Below are 20,179 nucleotides of genomic sequence, written 5' to 3'. Positions count from 1 at the left end.
TTACAGTGGTGGGGGGTGTGCTGACTCTTTTGGACCCTCTTGTATTTGACAATGATGTGCATACCATAAACCAGCCTATTTCTTATGACTGAACCCTGAGGATCGTTAATATTTATGTCTTAATTTGTTGTTTGCAGGGGGGGATTACCGGACCATCCAGGATGGTACAGAAGGATGAGGACACAGTTTCTGCCTGTTCAGAAAGGACACAGTGTCTGCCTGTTCTGTAAGGCGTGTGTGTCTATGTATCTGTCTGTTAATGTGCTGTGTGATCTCATGATTTGTGTTGTGTTTAAAGGAAATGGAAGAACAGAGAAGACCCTCAGGCCTCCATGTCCAGAGCTCACACCTCTGCAAGAGAACACGTGAGTAGTAGTTATGCAGTTCAACATGAATAAATACTTCTCAATCTTGACTATACTTCTGTCTTGAAGGAATCTGAGATTATTGAGATCTACAAAAGGTACTTGCTCCAAGATATAGAATGTAAAAAAGCAGATCTGCAATACAAAAAACTAAAAATACGGAGCTTGAAATAAAGAAAATGGAGAAAAATGTGAGTATTTGCAAAAAGGTCTGACTTTAATATGCTTGCTTTTGCAAGATAAGTAAATCAAAGTTTCTTCTGTCCACATGCTCAGCAAGACAATTAATAAATTTCTCTTTCCAAAAAAAAAGGCGTCTTGTTTTATGTTAATAGTGTTAATGAACAAATGCAAACAAAATATTCCCTTAACTAAAGTAAGTGTTTGCTCATAGCATACATGTCCCCCATAGCTCTACCATCCATGTGGTCTGCAATTAAAATGTTGTCTTCCCATTGCTACAACTGCACTTTTGGCATTTCTTTTTGCAGTATTGCCACATTGTGCAAAACTGCACAGGGTGCTACAATATCACAGGCTCTCTCAGGGGTCACTCTGAGATGGCGCAAGCAGTTAAATCTGCTCTTTAACTGTCCAAAGGTTGGCAGGGGTAACCCCTATCCCCAAGCAGTAAGCCAGGAAAAGCACCTATGATTATAAGGAGTAGAGTTAAACACTGAGGCCAAATCTGCACTATTTTGTGTGGTTGAAGTGTTCTTACCTTGGGCAAACCTCTGTGCCTGTGAGGAGGCACGAAATATCCTGGAATCGTGCACCGAGCCATTTTGCCTCAGTGTTGGAGAATAGAAATTGGCTGGTGCAAACCATTTAGAACAATGGCAAAAGTGACAAAGGGTGAAAGTTATTCAAACCCATGAACTGACATGCTTTACATTTTCTGTTGGGTAGGCAAAACTTGCATGTACCTGTACATTGATGCTGTGAAATAATTTTTTGGTTCACATAGTCTGCCTCCATGGGTACAGATGGAGCCTTTATCCAGATGTGAGTACAATCTAGCACCAATGACACTTGGAAATCCTAGAGAATTCAATGCGTTTTGAATTGAATGAATTTTAGCATGAAATAGTTGATTAAGATGAATACAAAGCACTTCAGTAAGTCATATACATTTCTGTTAAAGTCATATACATTTAACTCCAGTGCCAGCCCCCTACTGCCTGACCGGATAAACCTACACCATGATGGACATTACTACATCTTTTCCTTTTCTTTATTTTCTTTCTGTCTAAATTGTTGTTGTCATGGCGACCGGTGTCGGCCAGAGGAGGATGGGTTCCCCCCCTGAGTCTTGGTTCCTCTCAAGGTTTCTTCCTCATGCAAAAAAACTAGGGAGTTTTTCCTTGCCACTGTCGCCTTTGGCTTGCTCACTGGGGGCTAGGACTCGCCACTTGTAAAGCTGCTTTGTGAACTGTTGTAAAAAGCGCTATATAAATAAAATTTGATTGATTGATTGACTCCAAGTTACTGATCAAACCAACACTACTTCTCATGAATACATGCCAGCTGTTCTGAAAAGGATGGGAAGGATGCCTCTGTGACCAGGGAATTTGATGAATATATTAAGGAAACGCTTAAGCGCAAGGTAAACCTTTCGAATTTCACGGCAGACCGTTGCCTTACTAAGATGTTATGCATCCCCAACGCTGTACAGAAATGCACGACTGGCAAAGAAGCACAAAGCGATACAGACCGTTTGGGGTTTGGTAAGAGCTTTACTACGTCTAGTGGTCTTCTCAATATATGGCCCCAGTAATTTACAAAGATATATAATACTGTGTCTTCTGAACAAATAAGTAGTCATCCAGGAAAGCCCAGTGGATCTGTCTTGTCCTGGAATGACCTTGGAGCTGGTAGCATGAATGCTCTGTGCACTATACACGCTCCCTCATCTACTGGATTCTCTACAAATGGGCATGCCATGGACAATCAGCCTTCAGCCTTCACTGTTAGCTGCTCTTTTATAGCCTACATTTTGGATTATTTGTATCACCTGTATGAAAATCTTGGTAAGGTAGTTGTCTGTGTCCATTTCCTTTTTGCACCATTAAGTTAACCACACATTTACATTATTTATACTGAACATATATAAATTGCAGAGTGATATGATTTGCTTGTAATCTGAACACAAAAGAGGAAGTATGGGGATAAATATATACCTAAAAGTATCTTCACCTAAATTACTCAGTATTAATAATTATTAATACTCAGGTACAAAGAATTGTATGTTTTGTGATATAGAGTTTATACTAATGTATGTTTCTGCACCATAACTGCGATTAGACACTGTATTCCATTTTACACTGACCTGAATTTGTGAAGATTAAACCAATACATTAAAATGTGCAGAAACCTCACTGATTAACAATGAATATGTACTCTTAAGATCGAAATATAAATTGCATTTGGAAATATAATTATTAAATTTTGATAAAAATAACCTGCAATCATTCCAAACTAATAATTACAGTACTCAATTAAATGTATAAAGATGTTATAATATATGCTACATCCACAGCAATTTAATGGATAGAACTGCAGCAGAACATTGTTCCTCAATTCAGTTTCCCGGATGGCGAGACTGTCATCACGCTGCTCAGCCAATAGAATCGGTCCCGCTAAGCTAAGCCTCAACTCTAGCCTGGTACGGAGCAGGTTAGTTCAAACGTATATGTTGCTGTAGTAACTGAGCGAGGCTCAAGTCTAGCTTCTTTCGTGGAACCGAATTTGAGCAAAATGAGCCAGGCTTGTCTTAAAAAGCCCGGCTTACTGAGTTAGCTCGCTTTGTGGAATAGCCCCTTGGTTACTTGAACCTTTCCTTGTATTTTTTTGCTGTTGTGTGGCAATTTTTTTATATTTTCAGGCAGGCATATTTTATTTAAAATATTTTTGACATTTTGCACAGTGCCTGTCTGACAGTTCGATATGCGCACTGCGCACTAACGGTTAATGTTCTCTAACGTTTAATTAAAAAATAAATAAGTAAAAAAAGCTGAATAAAGCCAAACTTTATTCAAAAGCTGAACTGTGGAACCACCCTGCGACCATGAACTTGTGCTAACGGGCCGCCCAATGGAGGATGGGTTCCCTTTTGAGTCTTGGTCCACCCGAGGTTTCTTCCTAATCCCCACCATCATAGGGAGTTTTTCCTCGCCATTGTCGCCTTTGGCTTGCTCATTAGGGATCTGGACCCAAACGATTGTAAATCTGCTTTGTGACAACGTGTGTTGTGAAAAGCTCTATATAAATAAATTTGACTTTGACTTGAACTTGAAGCCTAAGTGCATCATGGTCAAGAAAGAGCAAAGCAGAGCGATATTTAAACCATAGAAAATATATGATTAAATATAGAGTTTAACAAAACAACCCCCCACTCCTTAATAAACAGTGTGTTTTAGAAATAGTGACATGTTTGGCAGGTTTCTCCAACTTCACCATATACAATTCTGATGCCCTCTGCACTATAGGAACAAATATTCCCAACTTTTCCACTGAGAAAGTAATTATAAGCATCCAAATTGCAGTAAGCTTTCACTGACTCTGATGTAAACACACTGTTTCAGCAACATAGTGATGATACACATCTGGGTTTGTCACTTCAGATAAACATTTGGAAACAGTGGGGAAAATGCCTTAAATTCTTCATGTCTGAGACTCAGTTTTGTTTTCTTTCATCTCTGTGATCTCCCATCACATTCTGTCTTCATATGGGACACCCAGCAAGACCCTGGAAGAGAGTGGACGTCCCTGTTCCTCTTTCCCCAACTGACTGATATTTGTGGAGGAAGTGTGAGTGTGTCAGATCTGTTTGGTTATCTCAGCATATTTTCCATCAGGTTTGCAGCATTATTCTCACTCAGAAAAGTAATAAAGTACCTGGTCCTGGTGTGATGATCTGTACTCATCCAACATTTGACCAGTTTCTTTAAATAGATGTGATGTAAAGTCAATGTAGGCTATTGGAGATATAGCCAGGGGAAGTATCATAATGCATTCACAATACAGTGTAATTCATACTGTATAAATGCAAAGTGGTATTTATTTTCAGTTGCTACCAAGTAATGTTTCGATTGTTATATGTTCAAGACATTCAAGTGTGATGCAAGTGTAACAAACTAAAGAAAAAACAAAACACTAAAAGGTCTGTTTGTGTAGTATTGCTTTTAATCTGTCAATAGAGCATTTACAGACTTTCAGAAGAGTCGAAAACACCACCATGGTTTCCATGGAGTCCCAGTTAAAACATTTATGCACATTTCACATCAGCTTTCGTCACATATTCAAAACTAGTTAAATTATTGAAACACATTGAAATTTCAGGCCTAATATTTTTACAGGAATCCAAAACACACAGTAACTTGTATGTTCACTTTGCAAGCAAGTGTAGTCCATGCTTTCTGTAGGTCACGGAATAGAGGTGATGCTGAGATTTTAAGGAGGGTGTCATGTTTAGCCCCGCCTCCCTGTCAATCATGTATCACTTTTTAGTCTGTTCAGTCATGCCCAGTGTTACTTCCCCTTCAGCTGTGTCTCATTTAGTTCTGGTATTTAATCATCTGGGTTATTGTAAGATGATGGTGAATATTATAGTGAAACTTATTGTGAAAGTAAAAATTATGGTGATCGTTTGTGGTGCAGTCTGTTGTGTTTTGGACGTCAGATTCAGTTAATCTTTCTATATTTATATAACCGACTTTCCCTCTGGGATTAAAAAAGTTAAATTTAATCTAATCTATTTCTGTTTTCTCTACATTTAAGGCAAAAATATGGGTTCATTTTGGTATTTACGAATGCCAGGGAAGACCGAACTGGACACAATGTATGTAGCACTTGTGCAAGGCGTGTGTAACGCGGTGAGCACGGGAACATACGCACAGCGTGAAATAATATAGAGAAGGGTGGACCCAAGTGCTGGCTCGCAAAAGCAATACATTTGACACTCGTCACATGTATTAGCGAGAGGGAAACGCGCACAGCGACCCAGAACGAACAAACAAAACAACACGGGAGACTTAGAGAATAGAAACCAAAACCATGAGGGCATGGAGCAAATAGAAACAAAAAACAATGTGCAAAATACAACACGGGAAAAATAACAGTTAACCGTAGTGAGATGGGAGAAAGAAACAAAACAACAACAGTAACTAAAAAACAGCGCGGATAAATGCAATGCGAAAACGAAACCAAGGACACCAGAAGAAGTAATTGGCAAAAAACGCCACAGCAAAATAAAACCCTTCCCAAAAATAAAGGCAAAACGGATAGGAAGAAATGCAGGATTGGGAAAACTTGAGATAAGTCAGGAAGCGACGCAGGAGATAGATACTCGGATAAGTAAAGAAAAAGCATAACAGAGAGGTGGCGAGACACCTTCAAACGAGAAGCAATCACAGAGAAATCAGAGACTGGCTGAGAACGTACGGTTACGCCAGTATAGTCTGGGACTGACTCTGGTGCCCCTAGCCACGGCTGGGGGAACAGCATCCGAGCCAGCCCTGACAGCTTGTAAAATGAAGCTCAAGAATTTTGGTAACAACAAAAAGCATTTTATTTTACCAAAGCACATTATTTTTGTTAATTAAATGTGAAAGACACTTTATTTTCTGTATTTGTCATTCTGTCTTGCAAAGCAGACTGTAGTAGATCATGCAGATTTTATAGACTTAAGCAGAAATTTTTATAAATCAAATCGTTTTTTTAATCGAAAATCGTTTTGAATCGAAAATCGATTTTGAATTGAATTGTGGCCCTCAAAATCGGAATCGAATCGTGAGATAGTAAACGATTCCCACCCCTAGTATATTATGTTCCTAAATAAATTTTAGTCATGAAAACAGGGTTGTTTTAATTATGTCTTTAAGATGTATTTTTCATTAAGACATTATTAATTTTACATTGCAAGGTAGGGAAATGCTTGTGTAATCTTTTATTTATTAAACATTACAAGTAATCTGTTGTAATCACAACTGATTACAAGTAATTAGTAAACATTCTGATCTCAGACCAGCTGCTTGAACTTAAGTGCGGACTAAAATGCGGGAAACGCTTCGAAACTGCGTGACGTAACAAAACCTGTTTTTGGAACAGTCACGTGACTTTCCCCTTTTAATACGGACTTCGAAACAGTGTTTCGGAACACCGTGATTCAAATGAATCGATTCAGTTCAATTTCGCGTTTCGAGCTTGACATCACTAGTTGTCTTGTCTTTATGTCTAATGATTAGTTGGTCATATCTGTTAGCCTGTTAGTTCTGTTATCATGCCTCATTGTGTTCGTGTTGTTTGTGTCTACTGTCAATTTGTGTGCAACCCTGTATGTTCAAAGTAAAACACATTTGTTAAAAAACCAATCACCTCAGAGACTGTGTTTGCTTCTTGATTGAGCAACACCCACCACGTCACAGAATAATCCACCATTAAAGGACAGTGAGGGAGCTTTACGAGGTGAGGCATTATCAGGAAGAGGATTACGGTTATCTTCCAATGTGTATCTTGTCTGAGGACTTGATTAAACAGGTTAAGGATGGTGAACCGTTTGAGCTACCCTCCTCGATTTGTCCCTCCCACGAGTTCAATGAGAAGGATAATTTGAAGGGGTTCATTCTCCAGAGCAGACAATTTTTTTTTTGTCCTTGTCTCATCCGAGAGAGGAAATTAACACCCTCGATGGGTTTTTGAACTTCTTAGAGCACGATTTGGCAAGAGTGGATCCACTGTTGATGATTTTGAATTTGGTGCATTCTCTGCTCCCGAGGTAGTTCATTTTCCAGAGCACTCTGAGAGGAAGTCTCAGCACTGGCACCAGTTCCCAAGAAGGTTACCACAGCCTCAACTACTAAGAGACCTGCTACAAGGACAGAGCAGCAGGACGTTAATATGGCTGTTCAGTACAAGCCTACAGTTCGCTGCTCCAAATCTGTAGCGGTACAGTGTACATCAAAGACCAGCGGACGAGTGTCTGTGGCTGTACAATGCAGCACCGACCTGCTAACAAGACTCTACATCAATACAGTGCTCAATAGGACCTGTTACGGCTCATGTGCCCCTGGTGGCACCCCTAGAATCCCCAGAGGTACCAAAACAATTGTGGGGGTACGGGGCATATTTGTATATGTGGCTTTTCGTATATATTCACCACTGTATTGTTATCCAGTAATGTTTGTCATGTTCCAGTTACCAACTACTATCTCTTATTTGCCGATCCACATTTACACTAACAAACTGACATCATTCTTAACCAAGCAGGGACACTGATGCATGTGAATACTCCAGTTAGCCTGCTGGCCATGGAGAATGAAAACATAAGGAAACTAAAATCATTCAGACTGATGAGGAAACGTTCAAACGTCTGTGCTCAGTGTCTCTCACTACTGTTTATTGCAGATCACATGTAGTCTGTCCAACATGCTTCATTCTGTACTAATACAGTGCAGTATTAGTGCACTACAGAAAATGTACAGTTAGCTAGAACTGGAGCTAGAAGCATCGGACTTCCCCACACTGAGCAGTATAGCATAGTTTCCCATAAACACCAACATAACGTTTTAGTCAAATGTATATTTGATCTCATATTGTCTGTCACTGATAAATAACAATGTACAAACAACTGGAGAAAATGACAGACGGGTTGAAAACTCAAATGCTGATCCCACAGATCACTACGACCTTTACCAAGACTACATGTGCTCAGGGTGACAACATTAACATCCCACAGATCACTACGACCTTCACCAAGACTACATGTACTCAGGGTGACAACATTAACATCCCACAGATCACTACGACCTTCACCAAAACTACATGTACTCGGGGTGACAACATTAACATCCCACAGATCACTACGACCTTCACCAAGACTACATGCACTCAGGGTCACAACATTAACATGCAAGCTTCAAATAATACATGTTATTCCCGTCATTTATTTTATTTGCTCTGAAACTCTCCTGTGTGTATTTTGTTTGATCTCCTGTGTGAATGCGCTGGTGCCGTTGAAGACTACTCTGCCTAGTAAAACTCTTCCCACACTCTGAGCAGTGATATGGCTTCTCTCCTGTGTGAATGCGCTGGTGTTCATTGAGATGACTGTGTTTAATAAAACTCTTCCCACACTCTGAGCAGTGATATGGCTTCTCTCCCGTGTGAATGCGCTGGTGCAGTTGAAGACTACTCTGTCTAGTAAAACTCTTCCCACACTCTGAGCAGTGATGTGGCTTCTCTCCTGTGTGAATGCGCTGGTGTAGTTGAAGACTTCCCTGTGTAGTAAAACTCTTCCCACACTCTGAGCAGTTATATGGCTTCTCTCCTGTGTGAATGCGCTGGTGCAGTTGAAGACTACTCTGTCTAGTAAAACTCTTCCCACACTCTGAGCAGTGATGTGGCTTCTCTCCTGTGTGAATGCGCTGGTGCAGTTGAAGACTTCCCTGTGTAGTAAAACTCTTCCCACACTCTGAGCAGTGATATGGCTTCTCTCCTGTGTGAATGCGCTGGTGTAGTTGAAGACTTCCCTGTGTAGTAAAACTCTTCCCACACACTGAACAGTGATATGGCTTCTCTCCTGTGTGAATGCGCTGGTGTAGTTGAAGACTTCCCTGTGTAGTAAAACTCTTCCCACACTGTGAGCAGTAATATGACTTCTCTCCTGTGTGAATGCGTTGGTGTACGTTGAGATTACTCTGTGTAGTAAAACTCTTCCCACACTCTAAGCAGTGATATGGCTTCTCTCCTGTGTGAATGCGATGGTGCAGTTGAAGACTTCCCTGTGTAGTAAAACTCTTCCCACACTCTGAGCAGTGATATGGCTTCTCTCCTGTGTGAATGCGCTGGTGTAGTTGAAGACTTCCCTGTGTAGTAAAACTCTTCCCACACTCTGAGCAGTGATATGGCTTCTCTCCTGTGTGAATTCGCTGGTGTTCGTTGAGATTTCTTTGTGTAGTAAAACTCTTCCCACACTCTGGGCAGTGATATGGCTTCTCTCCTGTGTGAATGCGCTGGTGCAGTTGAACACTTCTCTGTGTAGTAAAACTCTTCCCACACTCTGAGCAGTGATATGGCTTCACTCCTGTGTGAATGCGCTGGTGCCGTGGAAGACTTTTCTGTCTAGTAAAACTCTTCCCACACTCTGAGCAGTGATATGGCTTCTCTCCTGTGTGAATGCGCTGGTGTAGTTGAAGACTTCTCTGTGTAGTAAAACTCTTCCCACACTCTGAGCAGTCATATGGCTTCTCTCCTGTGTGAATGCGCTGGTGCCGTTGAAGACTACTCTGTCTAGTAAAACTCTTCCCACACTCTGAGCAGTGGTATGGCTTCTCTCCTGTGTGAATGTGCTGGTGTACGTTGAGATTTTCCTGTGTAGTAAAACTCTTCCCACACTCTGAGCAGTGATATGGCTTCTCTCCTGTGTGAATGCGCTGGTGCAGTTGAAGATTACTCTGTTGAGTAAAACTCTTCCCACACACTGAGCAGTCATATGGCTTCACTCCTGTGTGAATCCGCTGGTGCCGTTGAAGACTATTCTGTCTAGTAAAACTCTTCCCACACTCTGAGCAGTGATATGGCTTCTCTCCTGTGTGAATGCGCTGGTGTTCATTGAGATGACTGTGTTTAATAAAACTCTTCCCACACACTGAGCAGTCATATGGCTTCTCTCCTGTGTGAATGCGCTGGTGCAGTTGAAGACTTCCCTGTGTAGTAAAACTCTTCCCACACTCTGAGCAGTGATATGGCTTCTCTCCTATGTGAATGCGCTGGTGCAGTTGAAGATTACTCTGTTGAGTAAAACTCTTCCCACACTCTGAGCAGTGATATGGCTTCTCTCCTGTGTGAATTCGCTGGTGTTCGTTGAGATTTCTTTGTGTAGTAAAACTCTTCCCACACTCTGAGCAGTGATATGGCTTCTCTCTTGTGTGAATGCGCTGGTGTTTCTGGAGATTACTGTGTTTTGTAAAACTCTTTCCACACTTTAAGCAGTTGTAGCTTTTCTCCTTTTCCATGTTTACTGATTTCAGCAGTCTGACATACTCCTCACAGATAAATGTGTTTATGTAGGTAAAGTTTACGTGTTGAGGAAAGTGTACAGCATTAATTCCTAGAGGAAAAAGACATTGTAAATTCATTGTGAGATGAAGATGAAACAGTCATGACAAAGAACCGTTTGGGTTCTGCATAACACTAAAGACATTAATTCTAAAGACATTCATTTTAAAGACCATCAGGAGAAAGTGCTAGGCTTCATTACTTCACTAAAATGAAAACATTTGTCTATGTTGTGATACGCAACTCTCTCTGGTTCAGTGCCACTCTATGTGACAGTCTATAGGGACTTTTATTTTGTAGGGTTCATCAACTTTATTTTCAAAGTTGTTCTTTTCCTTCCTTTCTCTCTCATGGTGCTGCAGAGCTGCTTTGGTCTGTTGAAGCTCCTTATGAGTTCCAGCAATGTGATTTGATCTTTTTAATTATTGTGCATCAGAGAATTAATATATGGGCAGCACCAACATATCACAGAAAATTCACCTGTGCACACGATTACTGATTGTGCCATGTTTCCAGGTAGATTGAAGGTAAAAATTATGTTGGCCTCTTTAGAAAGCACTTCTGCTAAAAGTGTGCAAAAAGTCATATGATCCACAAAGGATATTTTTTTGTACGTACGTATTTGTACGTGTAGTGTGATGTATTAGAAAGTTGCTGTGCATTTGCTTGAAAGTCACATATGAATTTACAACTATCAAATTTTGTATTTGTAAGTCATGGTTTTCATTTGAAAATCACGTTACGTTTGCTTGCAAATAGTATATTTGCAGAATATGTTCTGTTTGTTTACAATGTTTTGGCAGCATTATAACTCCATAGCAGAGTTACTGTCCTGTTCACAAGGGTCTATAACTCTGTCTATGTGGGTATAATGAGATTGGGAGATACTGTGATAATACTGTGTAAAAGGATGTATAACCCAACCTGTGTGTGTGTAATGAGATTGGGAGATACTGTGTTAATACTGTGTTAAAGGATGTATAACCCAGCCTGTGTGTGTATAATGAGATTGGGAGTCTGTTCAAAGACCCAAAAACAACAAAGGCTGCATTATGTATCCAAATCCAAAAGGTACAATTGGGCCTACAGGCTACCTGTAGGCTGTGTGTGCTTTAAACTGTTGCTTATTTATCTGGATTATACTGAGAAATTTATCAGTCGCAGGTTTAAAATATAACTCACCTCTTCAGAAGATCTCAAATGTCTCACTGTTAAGACAACTTCTTCAACATTTCTGTTGGACTGAAAATGATTAGAATAAAAAAAAATTTAATTTCCACACTTCACATTTATTAAAATTGACATTAAAAGTAAAACGTGAATATGTGGTGTAGATCTAACACATCTACTTTATTCAAACTCTTTCTCAACGTAGATCTCTGTGCCATTTCTTATTAAATGCCATGTCATTTTTACAGCGTATCTGTAAAAGCTGTAAATCAGTCCCACCAGGATTTCAAACGTAAGTTGTTACCGGGCGGCCTGTAAAATGGACACAAATTAAGTATTATATCGAGATAGATCGCCAGTGGTTGGCGCCAGAGCGAACTAGTAACTCATAGATATGGATCAGAGATAAATAAACTTTATCTCTGACTTTAAACTTTATCTCAGTTTAAAGTTTAAACTTATAAACTTTATCTCAGACCCTCGCTGCTTGCGTGCGCTGCAGTGACTTCGCGGGGAATGTAGTGTTTGTGCGTGCAAAACACCATCGGGCGGCTGTGGCCTGCGGGCCGGTTCTAATAGTCATTAAATATCATCCAGGGGGCCATAGATAATCAATTTGTGGGTCGGATCTGGACAGTTTATCCCCGCTTTCATGTAGTGTACCGGGATACTGCTTTTCCCGATCTTTTTGCCGTTATTTTCGTCGCTCATGCTGCTTTCAGTCTGCTCCTCTTGAACGTATATACGGAAGTAAGGCGGGAGTTTGTCGGTCAAATTTGCGAGAAAGTTGCGTTGATTGGCTGAAGTTGCAACACCGCCCTGAATTCGCGGGGTTTGCTTGAAGTTGCGTTGAAGTTGCAAATTGCAACATCGCGACTTTCTGGAGGGTCTGGTAAATGGTGTTCAAGATCTACAGTATAGGCGAGATCTACTTCCATCTTCTGGTGAAATATAAAATAGCTTTTTTGTACAAGGGCATTTTATACTGTGCTGGCAGGCCGCATATTGTCGCCCGGTCCGAACTTTGGACATGCCTGCACTACAGCATATCTTCCTATATACACCAACATAACGTTTTAGTAAAATGTATATTTGATCTCATATTGTCTGTCACTGATAAATAACAATGTATAAACAACTGGAGAATACGACAGATGGGTTGAAAACTCAAATGCTGATCCCACAGATCACTACGACCTTCACCAAGACTACATGCACTCAGGGTCACAACATTAACATCCCACAGATCACTACGAACTTCACCAAGACTACATGCACTCAGGGTCACAACATTAACATCCCACAGATCACTACGACCTTCACCAAGACTACATGCACTCAGGGTGACAACATTAACATGCAAGCTTCAAGTAATACATGTTATTGCCGTCATTTATTTTGTTTGCTCTGAAACATAGATGAATGGTAAGAATACTGATTTGAAAAAGACAACGGATCTTGCAGGGTGACTATTTACAAGACTAGATTCCTTTAGAGATAATTTTCTACCGTGCAATGGATACTTACAAAAAGAGAAACCGATTAACAATGGGAAAATAATCAGAATTCAAGGGCGTAAATTCAGAGGTGGGGACTCGAGTCACATGACTTGGACTCAAGTCAGACTCGAGTCATTAATATTAAGACTTTTGACTTGACTTGAAAAAATATTCAGAGACTTAGACTTGACTTGGACTTTTACACCAATAACTTGGGACTTGAATTGGACTTGAACCTGTTTACTTGCAAAGACTTGATTTTTTTTTACCCCAAATCTAAATTTTAAAACGCATATTAATATTTATAAAGTGCGCCCCATTAATTTCATTTCCGCCTTCTGACGCAGACCGGTCCTCTGCTTTTCCACACTCTGTACGTGTGTGTGTGTGTGTGTGCGTGCATGAGCAAAGTATGTCTCGCTGCAGCCTGCAGGAAGGCGGAGTTGGACATCCAACCCCGCCCACATCCAACTCCACCCTCTAATGCACTGTCGTGCGCCAACCCACTACTTCTCCATTCGAGAAGAACTGTGGCACTTGAAAATATGCATAATAACTCACAAGTGTTCAAGAGAGTGTTCGTTGCGCTTAATTTACACATACCTCGTTTACTTTGTGTATCGTTCCACGTATGTTATTCATTATTTTTATTTATTGGGTGGCGAACGTAAAATGTTGACGGGGGGATGTAAAATGGACACAAATTAAGTATTATATCGCGATCGATCGATCGCCGGTGGTTGGCGTCAGAGCAAACTAGTAACTCATTGAATCATATATGTGGATCTGAGGTAAATAAACTAGATTTTTTTCGGCGTGAGAAATCGGATATGTGGCGTGAGAGCGTGTGAAGACGGTCAAAATCGTGTGTCTCACACTCAATGCGTGAGAGTTGGCAACTCTGCTACTATAAGTACACAATTAAAATGGTAATGTTTACTGTTTACTGATAATGTTGGTGATAGAGAAGGGGTATGTTGGTAATTTTGGTAATGGAGAAGGGGTGTAATCAGGGCTTAATTTGAGCCGGATCAGGATCCGGGAACTCTTTCATTTTGAAGGGTGCGTTCCGGGAACTGTCTGCCTCAATCCGGTAACTTTCAAGCCTACTAATTATAAGTTATGAAGAAATCTGTCTGCGTTGAACCAATTAATTGAACAAATAATTCTATAAAAGACATTTTAAACACAAGATCCACATTCCTAAATCACAATAAGAGCTCTCCTTTTTAGCGATGCCTTTCCGTGTCTCCCCTATAAAGCTAGTTATATATATAAAGCTAGTTATACCGGCATCGTTTGATTTACAAATTAAGCACTGTGTGTAATAGTAATGTTGGTGTTTAGTGTACTCAAGCAGCCCAGCCCACTTTCGCAAATGGCGACACACCTGAGCAACTCTAGTGATATGGCAGTGTTGTAGAGACCAAGAGTGGCACGATGAACACTATTCTGACTAATGGCTAAGCACATTATGATGTTGCCACCACGCACCCCAGGGACACTGACGACGGCTCAGTGTCTTATCATGTGCCTTTCCCTGTGCCTTGTTTTAGTAAAGTTGTAAAGGAACTTTACAACCACTGCTGCTGCATTAATATTTATTTTATTGCTGTACCTTTGGGTAAGAGAGTAATGTAATTTCAATCATTTGTATGTCCTGTACATATTCAGAACTGACAATTAAACTATTCAAGAAAAATCTAAAAAGATTGTACTAAGACTTAAATTATTCATGTGGGATAATAAAGAAAAACATACATTTTGGTCAATAACATGTGAGTGTTTTTCTTGGCATCTGTTAAACTAATTAAAATCTGGAAGTTCTGTTTACTGGAAGCAAAAACAGTCCGAGTTTCGAACGTAACATGGGCGTGGCTTCGGACTTGGGAAGAGGGTGGAGTTGGATGTGGGCGGGGTTGGATGTCCAACTCCGCCTTCCTGCAGGCTGCAGCGAGAGGCTTCTCGCATGAGCTGCAGCACAACCAATCAAATGGGATTGGCGAATGTAAATTTTTACCGGGCGGGGTGTAAAATGGACACAAATTAAGTATTATATCGCAATCGATCGATCGCCAGTGGTTGGTGCCAGAGCGAACTAGTAACTCATTGAATCATAGATGTGGATCAGAGGTAAATAAACTAGATTTTTTCCGGCGTGAGAAATCGGATGTCTGGCGTGAGAGCGTGTGAAGACGGTCAAATGCGTGTGTCTCATGCTCAGTGCGTGAGGGTTGGCAACCCTGGGTTCTGTATCTGAACTCGGGGAAGAGAGCCTCTCTCTGTCACCATCATAATATCCAGTTCTATCTCAGCATGGATTGTGTATTTGAAGACATCTACGTCGAGAAAAAAATATATTGACAAAAGTGGAGCGAGTTTTCAGCTATGGGGACATCATTCATCGTGCACAATGATGACATACAGACTTTTGGCCAGCAAATGCAATGCAGAATAGTTTACTGAAATGTCTAAAGTTGCAGATTCCTGTTAATTGTTCAGTTCTTATATTTGTTTGTCTTGTGTCACTCACACATGGACACACATGTTCTCCAAGAAACCAGATAAGAGAAGAGAGGGAAAAATGCTGTTATGGTTCTTTGTATTGTACTGTGAAAGTATCAGCACTTTTTATTTGAACATGGAGTTCTACTTATGACTTTTTCACAGAATATTTATTTCTGGAAAATTGTAGTTTAAAGTATGAATATTTTTGCAGCTAAGTTTAACAAATTAAACTGTGCAATAAAGAGGTGTAATTTTAATTTTTTTATACTTCGTGTTTTCAGTTGCACATGTTTTATCAAGATTTGAGGAGAATACAGATTTAAAAAAGAACACATGTCTATTATTTACATTTAAAATATACCTACAACATTGGTAAAAAAAAAAAAAAAAGACTCGAAAGGACTTGAAATTCCAAGTTTCAGACTTGGGACTTGACTTGACTATTGCCTGTCTTGACTCGAGACTTGACTTGAGTGTCTTTGCTTGAGACTTGACTCGGGACTTGAGGATAAAGACTTGGACTTACTTGAGACTTGCAAAACACTGACTTGGTCCCACCTCAAGGACAATACCTTGGTGGGGAGACAATACACAGTAAACATTTTCTAAAAGAGTTCCTGAGGGGGCATCAAAGCTTCTTCCAAATGTTGTTATTGTGCTTAAGAAAAGTACACCCGTATATATCTATGTATATCAGGGGGCACGCCGAGGCATAATTACTGGCACGCGACACGCTGGACCAGCATCAGCAAAAAAAATTAATAATGAAAAATAGATCCTCCAATCGAAATTGCGCTTAAAGGCTCTGCTCGGCGGAGGCATTTATACTTGGCAATTGATCGCGATATAATACTTAATTTGTGTCTATTTACACCTCCCCTCCACTAACAATTTACACTCGCCAAATTAACCAAACTAAATCAAATGTATGTAACATTATAGGGGTGCGGGAAATTTTCGATTGTTAGATGCATCTCGATGCGCAACGTGGACGATTCAGAATCGATTCACAAATGACAACAATCGATTGTCTAGACGTTAGCTGCGCACATAACAAAGACGCAAGAGCGGCAAATCCAGCCGACACTAACTTACTGAAGCCTGGTTTTATACTTGCGAGGGTCCACACGGCGAAAATGACGTAATCGCGGTGACTTCGCCCATGCGTGAGGGTCTCGCGCGCTGTCGATTCGCGAGGTCGTGCACCTCTCGAGTTTTGTAACTTCGCGCGCGCCGCGCCTCAGCGCAATGAACAAAGTCATGTTTGCTGGGCTCATACACCTTTTACAAGGTGGAATTCAAGCATTTGTACGTCACTTTCAAGGTCCATTTCTATATTTCCCAGCACGTTAAAAAACTTAATTAAGTTAAATATTTATACATGTACTCGAAATGATTAGAAATAATTAGCTTTTTTTTATCACATTAATGTTTTAAGTCAGCTGCTAGCACATAATTCTACTCTTGTGTGGAAGCTGTGGTTTTGGTACCACATACAGTGGAGGAAATAAGTATTTGATCCCCCACTGATTTTAAAAGTTTTAATATAAAACAATAAATGAAACATCTCATAATTTTATGCCAGCTTTATTTTAACAGTGACACATAGATTATCAAAAGAAAAACTGAGAAAATTACATGAAACGAGAAATTAAAAATAATTTGCATTTCATTGAGGGAAATAAGTATTGATAAGTATTGAAATAAGTATGATAAGTAGCTCTTAATATGTTTATAAATATATTATATATGTACATGTACTAGTACTAGTATTGTACACAATACAAAAATGATGACTTTCGATACAATACCTGCCTAAATATCTCGATATCGATACTGAAACGATACAACGGCAAAAAAACTAGAACATCAGGAAAAGTAATGGAATAATAGATAACATGTATTTTATTTTTTTTATTAATATACAGAAAACATTAACAATGTGATATTCAGTGTTTGCTATCTGTTGAGAACAACATTACTGCAGGAAAACAGTTTTAACTTAATAAATAAAAATAAATAAATTAGGTTATAATATGTTGCAGTTATTAAACATATCTGAACAAAACTTTAATAAGTCTGTTACAGCAGCTGAGCTTTATGGCATGTTAATATATTATATAACCATTACAGAGTTGTATAGTAACGAAGTAGAACTACTTCACTACTGTACTTAAGTACTAAAATGCTGTATCTGTACTTTACTGGAGTATTATTTTTTCTCCTACTTCCACTTTTACTTCACTACATATTTTCCATCAGTTTAATACTTTTACTCCGATAAATTTTTTACGTGCTGCATAGTTACTCGTTACAATTTTAAACATGTTAGCTGGCGCTGTCACCGGGTCAAGCGATCAGGCTGTCTTATGAGAAAACTGCGTATGCTCCGGTCGCGTCTCGTTTACTCTGTTGCTGCCTTCACTGAACACTTGAGCTTCGTAATCTAGGTTCACTTGACACGTCCTGACTGCTAAAGGGTCCGCGTGGCAAAAATGACGCAATCCTGGTGGCTCCGGTCGTGTCGCGAGGTCGTGCACCTCTCGATTTTTGTGTGTGCGAAGTTGCAAGGTGGAATTCACACACTTGTACGGAACTTTGAAGGTCCTTTTTCAGTATTTTCCAGCACCTTCAGCTTAATTTAGATATTTATACAAATACACATATACTCTAAATTATTCCAAATAATTCGCTTTTTATGAAATGAAATGAAAAAAATGAAATGAAATGAAATGTGCCATATTTTGTCAATTGTGATTTTTACACCCCAATCGAAATTTGTCCTCCGCTTTTAACCCATCTGTGCAGTCAGAACACACACACACACACACACACTAGTGATTACTAGGGGGCTGTGGATCACACGATTTTATCTCATTAAAAGAGATGGTACCGTATTTGGTAACAGCAGAAGTGCAGCATAAGTGCTGCATAATAAGCTTATTGGCGTTTTAATGTACATATATTGGCACCTTCCGCACTTTCAACATCGAGTGATCGTGGCGGTGAGGGTGAGGAAGGAGACCACCCTGGCCCTACCTAGAGACAGTGTTTGTGTTTGCTGGAGTGAAAGTAAATTCCTATAGGATGAAATGCCATCCCTGCCTCCCTAAAGAGGGTGAAATATTGGCCTTCAAAAAATCACCTTCAAACTTGAAGAAACACATCAATGTAAGTTATAATTATAATGCACAGAAGACACACCAGCTTTAGCTGTCAGTAAGCGCTAGTTAGGTTAGATATCCTAGCTAACTAACCTAATTATGTTCATGACTGCTGCAGTATTCACTTAACATTAGCTGGCAATCATAAAGGCGATGTCACGCTGAGTTGTGTTTTTTGCAACAGTAAACCGTGTCTCTTTTCATGCTGACTAATCAGTCATTTTTATAGTGTAGTGCAGGGGTGGGCAATTAATTTTTACAAGGGGCCACATGAGAAACCTGAATTGTGTCAGAGGGCCACACAAACAATAATGACGTCATCACAGTGGCTCCGCCCACCTCACGCAAACTTCCGCGAACAGCGGAGGCGTTTATATTTGCTGCATTCTGTGCAGTGTTCTCCGAAACGATGTGTGTTGGTATAAAGAAACACCCCTCAAAAACAGGGGAAGGACATTTACCTGACCAATTTTAATGTTGCTTTTTGTTTCAGAGTTGAAAAGTGCTGGAATTTAGGCTAAATACTTGAAAATGTTTGAAATTGTAACTACTTCGTTTTTACAACAAATAACCATCTGAATGAACAGTTTTCTTGTATTACATTAACAAATACGAGCCAAATAAACAACCATTAAATAATGTGATAAAAAAGCGAATTATTTCGGATCATTTCGAATATATGTATAAATATTTAACTTAATTAAGTTTAACGTGCAGGGAAATATTGAAATGGACCTTAAAAGTGACGTACAAATGCTTTAATTCCACCTTATAAAGGTGTATGAACCATGTAAACATGACTTTGTTCATTGCGCTGAAGCGCGGCGCGCGCGCGAAGTTACAAAATTCGAGAGGTGCACGACCTTGTGAATCAACAGCGCGTGAGACCCTCCGCCACCGCGATTACATAATTTTCGCCGCGCGGACCCTCGCGCCGCGTCAAGTATAAACCTGGCTTAAACCTAGCTTTAAAGCACTTCTACGGCACTTTCAAGGTCCATTTCAATATTTCCCAGCTGACCCAGGTTCTCTCTAAGCTCAGTTTCTGGAAAACCTGAGCTTTCGTTAACTCTGAGTTTACTTACCCGCTTTCTGGAATACCCCACTGTTCAGTTAGCTATTTGTTGTGAATCGAACTACAGTTACAATTTCAAGCATTTTCAAGTACTTTAGCCTAAATTCCAGCAAACCTGGAACACAATGCACAATTAAAATTCGTCACGTAAATTTTCCGCTGTTTGCGGAGGTGCGCGCGAGGTGCAACATTCACTCCCGAAAGCCTTAACTTGTCGCTGATCACCTACAGTGTTTCTCGCACAGCTCACACACACACGCAGGTATGTCCACACGGAATTAACACAAACGTAGCGCTTTCAAAATAAAAACGTCACAGTTGTATTGCACGCACGACATAGAT

The 20,179-nt window shown here is 40.0% G+C and overlaps 2 protein-coding genes across 3 annotated transcripts in view; one reads left to right on the top strand and one right to left on the bottom strand.

The window, feature by feature from the left end:
* LOC143494164 (uncharacterized) overlaps window positions 1-20,179 on the top strand; it is a 205,981-nt gene that overhangs the window by 26,243 nt on the left and 159,559 nt on the right. The window lies entirely within an intron of this gene.
* On the bottom strand, window positions 4,597-11,667 carry LOC143494170 (uncharacterized). Of its 2 annotated transcripts, XM_076992260.1 has the most exons (3): window positions 11,604-11,667; window positions 9,100-10,473; window positions 4,597-8,763 (listed from the first exon to the last, which is right to left on the bottom strand). In XM_076992260.1, the coding sequence occupies exons 2-3, from the start codon at window positions 10,376-10,378 to the stop codon at window positions 8,267-8,269; spliced, it is 1,776 nt and encodes a 591-aa protein (XP_076848375.1). In that variant the 5' UTR covers window positions 10,379-10,473; window positions 11,604-11,667; the 3' UTR covers window positions 4,597-8,266. The 2 variants fall into 2 exon arrangements, with proteins under 2 accessions (XP_076848375.1, XP_076848374.1); XM_076992259.1 differs by having other exon boundaries at window positions 4,597-10,473.

The sequence above is a fragment of the Brachyhypopomus gauderio genome, unplaced genomic scaffold (genome assembly GCF_052324685.1).
Source record: "Brachyhypopomus gauderio isolate BG-103 unplaced genomic scaffold, BGAUD_0.2 sc91, whole genome shotgun sequence".
Classification (NCBI taxonomy): Eukaryota; Metazoa; Chordata; class Actinopteri; order Gymnotiformes; family Hypopomidae; genus Brachyhypopomus; species Brachyhypopomus gauderio.
Note: the sequence above shows the minus strand (reverse complement) of the source record. Positions and strands in the feature narration are given on the sequence as shown.